Raw genomic sequence first — 10,181 nt, 5'->3', positions numbered from 1 at the left:
GGACTGCGCCCGCTCGCCTCACCGCCCCTCAACTTCTCCGCACGTCCCAAATAATCGCCCGCCTCTCATTGAAAATGAATTACATAGGCGCGCGTTGGCCGCTTGCCGTGTGAAAGGACCTTAAGTATGAAAAGTGTCCACTTGGTCAGTAGCTGTTCCCTCTGTTACACTGCACTCAAATGTGACCTGTCATGTCCATCTAAATTACTACTTGTTGCTTAAAAACATTACATTATTCTGAGATGTTGCCTTTATTTGCTTAGTTTGATTGATCCCTGTTGGACTGTTGGCCTGCTGTCGGGTGGAAAACTCACATGTCCGAAAATTTTAATTTTCAGGATTCAAATGAAAAAATAGTAGATCTACAAGTTCAAAACACATCGCGATGGGACACGTTTTAAGCTTGTAGATCTGCTACTTTTGCTACTTTTGTGTGACACTATGTAGTATGATCAAGTAGGGCATTCATTAATCCCTAGGTTGGCAGAGGGAAGGGAGTGCCCAGGATTACATAGACAATTGGCACTGGATGTAAAAAATAGGGTTACAAAATTGTGGGATAAAAATTTTAAAAGTAAAAAAAAGTAGGACATTAATTTAAGAGAAAACTATAAGTTGAATCTTTGACATCATGTCCTGTGTTTTCTAAATCACGCTTTATCTAAATTGGTTTTGCTTATTTGACTGCAGTTTGCATTGAGGAAAATACATTTGTACTCGTCTTTACTGTCGCCTGTAATGTTTTCACATACTGTATATAGATTTAAAATTCAGACTCTAGTCTAGACAGACAGACAGACAGACAGACTCTCAGACAATTCACCAGGTTATGTTGTAAATTATACTTGTGTAAAGCCGGTGTTCTAAAATATTGTTCCATGTGACCTTTGTGACCTTTGAGTACCTGCCTCTCCAGTGGTGTCTGCACAGCCCTGTGGAAAACACGTGATGCAGCTGAACCCAGGTGTACATACAGAGGAGGAGAGAGGAACAGAGTCCACAAGTGACTATTATTCCTTAGTTTAAATGCTACTACTACTTAACAAACATAAGTCTATCTTATTTTATTTTTCATCTTGTTATCAGTGATATTTGTATTAGTGTTGGCGTAAAAGTTGTTTTAAACAGTGTTTATGTGAAAACTTGTAAACCACAGGATGTTATGCCAGTCTTCTCTCTGCATGTGTTTCCCCAGAAGTGAAGGATTTATCTGCTGATCTTCACACCTTGATAAACATGTTGTTCTAATCTGCATCTTGGTGTTTGGGTGGGGTTTGTTTTTTAAGAACTTGCTGGTTTCATGGTTCTCTAGAATGTGCAGTTTGGAGAGAGAGATGTCATCACATCTATAGACCTACAGCCCCTTTGGCTTGACCTGTCAGGGCCTGTGGGATCTATTAAACCGCAAAAGAAAAGATATATTAACCCTTGCATCCATCCATTGCGTTGTAACCTGCATCCACTTGTGGTGTTAGCGGGTCAAATTTAACTCAGCCCAAAATACTCAAAGAAATTTTTTTTTCATTAATTTTTTTCTCCCACCTCATAGCTGACTTGTAATGCATTCATATCCATGTACATTATGTTGGGTTAGGGTTAGGGTTTCATCTTTCAATATATGTCGTTTTCAATTGTAAAAAGGTTAAAATTCACTCATTACATTTCCTATAATGAAGACAATGGATAATGATGTTATCTACAGTAGCTATAATAGAATAATTAAGAATAATAATTAGAACACACTTCCAAAAAAAAAGTTAACTTTAAAAAATGTTAATATTATTAAAAATAGTGACACCTGTGGTGTTAGCGGGTCAAAATGCCATAGAAGGTAAAAAGTCATTTATTTTTCATAAACTCAAACTTTATTTTACTCCTGATAGCAAATGCTAATTGTGGACAAGTCTCTCTCACTTTCAAACATGTAAACATTGAATATTGACAATTTGGGGGGAATTGAGCCACACTTCTCTGCCGGGTAAAATTTGACCCGCTAACACCACAAGTGTCACTTTTTAAGATCAGAATGAACAAAAATGGTGGTAATTAATTTTGTTGCGTTAAAATAGCTGTCTCTGAGGATATCATGAAGCTTTGTTCCAATAAAGAAATGTAAAGGGTACTTTTTACCTATTTAAACTTGAAACACAATGGAAGGGTTATATAGTAAATATAATTAAATATCTTAAACCAAACGCACTCTCTAAATATTAAGGAAATATCTGTGCTGGTATTTAAGACCAGCTCATGGCTCGTGTAGTGCAATCACATTTTGACTTTTCTCACTGCACACAAGATAAAAATGTCTCAAACCACAACAACACACATGTGGGCGCACAGATTGAGCGCAAAAACATTTGGAAACACGACGTGGGTTCTGGGTGTGAAGGTGGCAACCACGTCGGTTGGAAACTAGCAAATAACACCTGCGGTCCATATTTGTGCTGCTTTGCAAAGATTGCAAGACGTTTAACCCTTTAAGACCTGAGGCCCATTCTACAAATGCCTTCCAAATAATCATATAGTTCTTACACTTTCAAGATCTTTCAAAAGTGTTAAAAAATAGCAGATGTACAAGCTCGCAGCGCAAAGTGACGCGCTGTGAGCTTGTACATCTACTATTTTTTTAAAAACCAGCGCAAAAATTGAAAATGACACAGATGATGCTTTCCCGGTTTTCATGGGTTAAAGACATAAGCTATAAAGACAACATGTACACACAGTCAAGTAGTTTGAGACTACAACTGAAAACTACAGTAATACATTTGCGTATGTATTGTGTAATGGGAGCATGATTTTGAAACAAACGTCATTCCAATACTATAAATCACATGGTTTAGGAGAAGTGACATGTTCAGTCATTCCAGAGAACACACCCCCTTCACAGTCTTATTAAAAGCTGTAACTGTGTTCAATGTTTCATTTGAACCTCTCTGTTCAACACAATGCATCTGATCACACTCAGCCTTGGGCTTATGCTGTTACCAACAGGTACGTTCTGTTTGATTCTATCTGGGTTTAATGTTTTATTCTTTATTATTTAATTTGTTTCTGTATTTATTTGTTATGAATTTATTCCACCCAAATCTTGGGACATTAACTTTAAACTAGAAATATTGTTCCTGAAGATACAATGTGGGCTTGTTTTAAAGCCAAAAAATAGTAGTTATAAAAAGTACAAATTCAGTTGGACTTGGTATATCTGTCTTTGCGTTGTGTGTGGGCGTAGACTTGCCTCCGGTTGATCAGATCGGGAGTACCCGTTATCATTCTCCTAATTGTCATCAGTTACACACCTGCTTGCATAGCTGATGGTAGCAAGGGGGTGGAGGGGTATAGGGGGCGCGAGTGATGGGTGTGGGGTGCTCTGCGATTTCAGATGGTTTACAGTGTGTGTGTGTGGGGGGGGTGGGGGGGGGAGTTGTGTGAGGTTATGTTGACCAATACACACCATTAGTGTTAAATTGGAGCTTTACAAAACTATTGCCTTTAAAATTTCACCCATTTACACACCGATGCCGGAAAAAAACATCTAAGGCACCTGCCCCCATCGGAAGCATTTAGGGGTTCGGTGTCTTGCTCAAGGACACTTCGACACTAACTCTGGGGGAGCCCGGGATCGAACTGGGAACCTCACAGTTGCCATCCGCCCGCTCTACCGGCCACTCTAGCCCTGAGCCACTGCCGCCCTCTGTACTCACACTTTCCAAAGACTGCCAAGATTTTTCCAAAATAGCAAGTCTACAAGCTCATCACGCATCACATTGTAGATCGGCTTTTCTTTTGTATAGTTTTATGACAAATTGAATTATTACAGGCCAAAAAAAGCTTGTAGATCTGCTCTTTTCGGAGCAAGACATCCGCAGGCAACCAAACATAAAATGACTAGTCTTATTTCTACTGGATCTCTTCTCCACTAGTCCCTTCCTAACACTTTAGTCTTGTTGTTATTTGTTGACGAAATTGTCAATATATTTAGTCATAATTTTGTCATCATAGCCTAGTTTTTATTTAATTTTTATTTAGTTTTCATCAGTCAAAAAAAAGGTAGTCGACGGACATGTTTCGTCACTGGTAGCACCTACAGTACCAATAGATCAAGAGACATCTACTGTAAAGTATATTCAATCCTCTGCTGACAAGCCCATGCTTACTGCCTTGAAACACTCCTCCCCCAAAGACTCCTGGGGGTCCCCGGACCACATTTTGAGAACCACTGGAGTAGCGGACATGAAGATTAGTGAGCAGTTAGTCTGGTGTAGGAACCGTATCGCAGATCAGAGGCTGCACCTTCATGCAATTATTATTGCATCAAATTCAGTTTAACCAGATCTAAGCTTGTATGAAAATACAAATCTTGAAATTGAATTTATGATATCTGTGAAACAATTTAACAATACAAATCTTGCATGGGGAATTGAGGGTGCTGGCACAAAATATTTTCAGATGGGGGTTCCGCGGCCAAATACATATTCATTTGGGGGTCCTTGACATGAAAATGTTTGAGAACCACTGCACTACTCCACATTATTACTTTATTCGGATATTGACATTTAAAGGGAATTTTGCTCAGCCACATTTAGAAGAAAATACTTAACTTTCAATATATTTATGAACCTGACAGTTACTTCTAGTCCTGAAGAGACACTTTCGAACTTCAAGCCTTCCAACTGTAAGAGGAATTCATCAAAGGCAGCTGGACCACATCATGTAATGACCTGTTAATAACCAAATGCTCCCAAAACAATGATCTATCAGATTAGGGAGTCATAAACTTCAAATAATAATGCAATAATTTGCAGTAATAAAGAAACAAAATGATAAACATATTACTCCTCAGAAGAGATTGAAGGACGTTTTACTTCCATTTCCACACTTTTCAACACTATCCTCAGGAGGATAAATCAAACAGTGGCAAAATGATGAAAAGTTAAACTAACACACTGCTCCTAATACACATGCATGATCGAATGTGTTTAATGTTTACATTATTTTAATATTGTAACCTGACTATGTCTTCTATCTGTTGTCTCAGGATATGCTTTGAGATGTTACGTGTGTGACCCGGGAGATACAGGAGAATGTACTGAAGAAAGACAGGACTGTCCTAATAGTTCTGGTAAATGTGTCGCAGCAACAATCAGAAACTATATGGGTAACTTCTGCATTTCATTTTTGTGAGGTAAAACTCTGTCATACATTACAGTATCTTTCTAGTATGATTAAAATGGTAAATGGTGCATTTATATAGCGCCAGGCTTTCTACAATGATTGTGCATTACATTCACACACATTCACACACCGATGGCATCTGCTCATCAGGAGACACTTCGACACTAACTCTGGGGGAGCCCGGGATCGAACTGGGAACCATCCGGTTCACCAATGGTACATTTATATAGCGTCTTTATCCAAGGCGCTTTACAATGAGTGTGCGTTACATTCACCCATTCACACACATTCATACACCGATGTCGGAGGAAACCATGGAAGGCACCAACCTGCTCATCAGTAGCAATTAGGGGTTCAGTGTCTTGCTCAAGGACACTTCAGCACTAACTAGGATCCTTCCGGTTGCCGCTCTACCTCCTGAGCCACTGCCGCCCCATTAAGATAGTTATTTGGCAGAGATATAATATCTTGTTTGTTTTTTAGGTCCAACTGAGTACACGGATGTTACTGAGAAGAGTTGCTATGCAAATCATGAGTGTGTTACTCACTCAATGCATGTTAAAAATAGCATTTGGACCAGCCAGGGTTGTTGCACTGACCTCTGCAACACAATGGCACGTAAGTAACTACATTATAACCATCTGTTGTGTGTTTTAATCTATGTTTGATAAACTCTATGACATGTACATATGAATGATAAATACTATAACACTGTACATATGAATGATAAACACTTTTATTATTATTATTTTATTGTACATGAGGTTAACGGTTGAACACATCAATATGACATTTTATACATTTAACCCTTACAGCTCCTGTCAACGCTACTCCCAACGGTTTGAAGTGCTACACTTGCCAAGATGACGACTGCTCCCACATTCTATCATGTACTGGAGATCAGGATCACTGCCTAATACTCACTGGTAATAAATACGCTTATGAATTTATATGATATGATTTACCCATATATTTCATATTCCTCAGATCAGAAGTATGTTCAATGATTTTTATAGACATGGAGCATTACATTAAGTAGAGATAGTAATGTGTGTGTGAGTGTGAGTGTGAGTGCGTGTGCGTGTGCGTGTGCGTGTGCGTGTGCGTGTGTGTGCGCGCGCGCGTGTGTGTGTGTGCGTGCGCTTGCGTGTGTGTGCGTGCTCGTGTGTACGCGTGTTTGTGTGTGTGTCCGTTTTATATGTCACTGGTTCTCAACCTTCTTTAATAGTGGAGTATTAAGTTGTAGATTTTTCTGTTTTGTTTTGTCACAGACACAGACAGCGAAGGAAATGTGGAGACCCTGGTGGGCTGCACCTCAAAGAGCCTGTGTTATCATGGACAAGCTGATGGAGAAAAGGCTGCTGTGAAGTGCTGTGAAGGTGACTTGTGCAACAATGCTGAGTTTAGGGCTAAAAGTTCTAGAAGCGCTGCTGTTAGTCTTACTCCTATAATCACTACTATCCTAGCATCACTGCTGTTGGTCCTATAATCACTGCTTTTAATCCTACAAATACTGCTGTTAATCCAACAAGTACTGCTGTTAATCCTACAAGTGCTTCAGGCAACTGTGAAACCACTGGTTTTACCCTACGTTTCATTAAAACGTAGACGGTATACCATCTAGTTTTAGGAGTCTCTAGGGCTCCGTTCTATCTCTGCACAGGTTCTTTACATCCAGGGAAGAGCAGAGACATCACCCAAACAACCACACCAATAATTAATTCAACAAGTTCAATCATAAAACCATTGTATATAGAAAAGAGGGAATTAAAATTAAAATACAAATAACACCAATGTAGTTGTCTTGTCTACATGAACCAGAAATGGTTTATGCAGGCACCAAAGTCTGCCCCAGGAGCCAATCATAGCAGAGGGCAGATTTAATATGGACCAGAGCTTCCTTCCTAAAATGTACTTTTTCGCTCATGTGTTTTACACTTTTTGATATATCTAACTGTAATTGTATTGATCATGCAATTATTTACACAAATTGTTCAAATAAGCAAATTATGTCATTAAATATGCACAATACCAACATTTTTCTCAGCAGAAATGGATTCTACTGGTAACATTACCATAGGGTCAACTGTTTATAAGACCATTGGTTTCCAAAAAGTATTGTCTAGAAGTAATATAAATGATTCACACACGTATACAGTTTTATATGGGGGTAGGTTTGTTTAGAGAGTGATAACTACTTCATTAAGCTACTAGATTGGCAGATGTATCATACCAAAATATAAACTAGAGACAAAAATACGAAAACTTTATGGTCACCTTGGGTGGTACCAATTTGTGAAAATATCAGTGTTGGCCCCTGGACTAAAGGGCAGGGCAGACAGAACTGGGTAGATTGTGACATGGCTATTTTCACTATTTCTTAAAAGTTTTTTTTAAATGGATGTAATTTCTTTTATCTGTTTAGATTTTTAGAAACTGTCTGTAATTCTTTTGAAAAATGTTAGTTGTTTTTTTCCCTGAACAAAACATTGTTTTTTGTTTTGTGAAAAAAAATTAAAAATGCTTTTCCATTAAACTTATCATCACATTATGATATTTTTTGCTATTTGCTCAGTAGCCGTTCCATTCGTTATATGTTCTTGTTTAGAAACATTAAAAGTTCTGATGTGTTGCTTTATTATTTGTTAAGTTTGATTGAGTCCTGCTTGTATTTGAGGAAAAAGAAAAACTGTTTTAGGAATAAATTATGTTTTGTATAAATGAAGAAAAAAAAACATATTAAAAAAAATCCAAACATAATGAATGTTATTGACCTGAAATCTCAAGCAGCAACATGACACTGTAGTCTATGGTTGTGTTGTTGCTGTTCAGACTAGACAAAGGCATCTGATTTGTGTTGACAGTGTGAACGTAGCCTAACAGACAGAAGGTGGGTCGTGCATGGAAGGTCCTGTGTGAAAGTCCTGTGTGGAAAGTTGTTTAATGCACTGGTTCTCAAAGTGGGGTCCAGGAGGGTACCCCAGGGGTCCTTGGAGGGGTTCCCGGGGGTCCCCAACAACATTTGTTACCGTACCAATTTAAAAATAGCAGATATACAATCTCAGAGCACGTCGCTGCGAGCTTGTACATCTGCTTTTTTTTATTAAGAATCTTGGAAGTGTTTGAAAAACTTTGAATAATTTAGAAATGTTCCTTCCCTTCTGGGGGTCCCTGGCGCAAAACATTCTCAGATGTGGGGTCTGCAGCCAAATATATATCAATTTGGGGGTCCTTGGCACTAAAAAGTTTGAAAACTTCTGGATTAATTAACACAAATCAACAGTCCTGTAAGTTAAGTATTAAACTCAACTGTGAAATGAATGATAAGGTGGAAAGTTTTCTGACTGTGGTTGACTGTCCCTGCTGTCTGTGGTTGATGTAAAAATAAAATGCAGGAAGCTTGTGCTTATGTTCTGAAGTATATTTTATGGTCCAAAAGCGGCTATACTTAGTTTCCTGGGAGAGGTTCAAGGAGAAAGGTATCAAGTCAAGGTTTTGAAGTCAGAGCAAATTTTATTTCCGCCCGACTGGCTAACTTCCATTTGGGTCTAATTAGCAGTGCGCCCAGTCAAATGTAAAACACATTATTTTATATCACACATACAAACATGAATACTGAAGGGTCGTGGCCGGGCCCCCCCGCAAACATCCTGTTATAACACATTAGCATGTACTTACAGTGTAATAGTCGTATTCCTAATTCTAAACCTATACGATTACATGAAGTCTTGGTTAATAATTATTGTACAACAACTCTTAAGCTTTAGAATAAGTCCACACACATTATACATTCATGATGGTAAACAGAAGTTAGAAATACAATGAGTTCAACAAAAACAGCATTTACTTCAGGACTGAAAATGACATTTCTCTTTGTTAACAACACAATCATTGTTATCCAGACTTTAATCATTTCACCTACTCATACTCTTAGTATTGTGTACATAATCTTACTCAGTTTGACAGAGTTTAAGTTAAACTCTAGAGAAAACTGGCCAAATGGTACATCTTCTCTAGGCCTGAGGACTGACAGGCTGTGGTCTGTGGCTGACGCCCATAAAGGAACAATGGCTATTTAAATCAGTTCAAATTAAGACAAAAGAAGCCAACCTCAGGACATGAAATCTGAACAGCGATGGTGAAGAAAGGAAACTTTGAAAGACACTTTCCGACAAACCTCAAATTATTTCACAAGACTTACAGAGAAAGTGAAGGGTGTAGGCTACCGTACGTGAAGTGCTGTCAGCAATATGTTAAATACGTCTCGTCAGCAACAACTGCACAGCGGTGGTGAAGCAAGGGAACTAGGAGAGACGCTTTCTAACAAACCACAAACCATTTCACAACACCTGTCTAGCTGACAATCAACTGAACGTGTGCACGCGTTTGTGTGTGTGTGTGTGTGTGTGTGCGCGCGTGCGTGCGTCTGTCTGTCTGTCTGTCTGCCTGCCTGCCTGTATTATTTATTATTATCACTATACTTTTATTATGTATCCAATTCATTATAAAACCAATGGGCCTCATGCAGCAATAAGTTCCTAATATTTCTTCTTACATTTCTTCCTAAGTTAATTCCTAAGAGAACTCGAGTCAGATTCATGAAACGTTCTTAAAAGGCAGAATTGTTCGTAACTTATGTTCTTGATGATGATGAATCCCAATCCTCATAACTTGAAGGGGTGTGCCAGTTAACCGTAATTACCATAGGGAGCCGCCCCACTAATCCCCATATAAGGTATGACTGCATGGCTCTGCCTGCAGTCACACCTGTTTGTGATTGCTGCACACAGAAAACACAGGAAATCACACACAGAAATAAAGTTGAGAGAATGAAGTAAAGAATAACTAAACTAAGTCTAAAGATGGTTGAACACCAGACTCCAAACATAAAAATAAATAAATTAATAGTTCTGTGGAGGTACTTCTGAAGTGAACAGCAAATTATTTTATTTAATTAAAGGTAGGGTAAGTGATTTGCGTTGGTTAAAATAATTGTTAAATAGCTCTAT

The 10,181-nt window shown here is 38.4% G+C and overlaps 1 protein-coding gene across 2 annotated transcripts; it reads left to right on the top strand.

Annotated features, from left to right (window-relative positions):
- The first annotated feature begins 2,879 nt into the window (after positions 1 to 2,879).
- Positions 2,880 to 7,810, top strand: LOC308090201 (phospholipase A2 inhibitor gamma subunit B-like). Of its 2 annotated transcripts, none has more exons than XR_013933595.1 (5): positions 2,880 to 2,991; positions 5,036 to 5,182; positions 5,656 to 5,790; positions 5,988 to 6,098; positions 6,444 to 7,810. XR_013933595.1 is itself a non-coding variant. In XM_080435265.1 (5 exons), the coding sequence occupies exons 1-5, from the start codon at positions 2,946 to 2,948 to the stop codon at positions 6,659 to 6,661; spliced, it is 630 nt and encodes a 209-aa protein (XP_080291391.1). In that variant the 5' UTR covers positions 2,880 to 2,945; the 3' UTR covers positions 6,662 to 7,810. The 2 variants fall into 2 exon arrangements, 1 of the variants encoding a protein (XP_080291391.1); XM_080435265.1 differs by having other exon boundaries at positions 5,036 to 5,155.
- The last annotated feature ends 2,371 nt before the right edge of the window (positions 7,811 to 10,181 follow it).

Source organism: Gymnoscopelus braueri (assembly GCF_963280865.1).
Source record: "Gymnoscopelus braueri genome assembly, chromosome: 8".
NCBI lineage: Eukaryota > Metazoa > Chordata > Actinopteri > Myctophiformes > Myctophidae > Gymnoscopelus > Gymnoscopelus braueri.
This window is presented reverse-complemented; position numbering and strand designations above follow the sequence as displayed.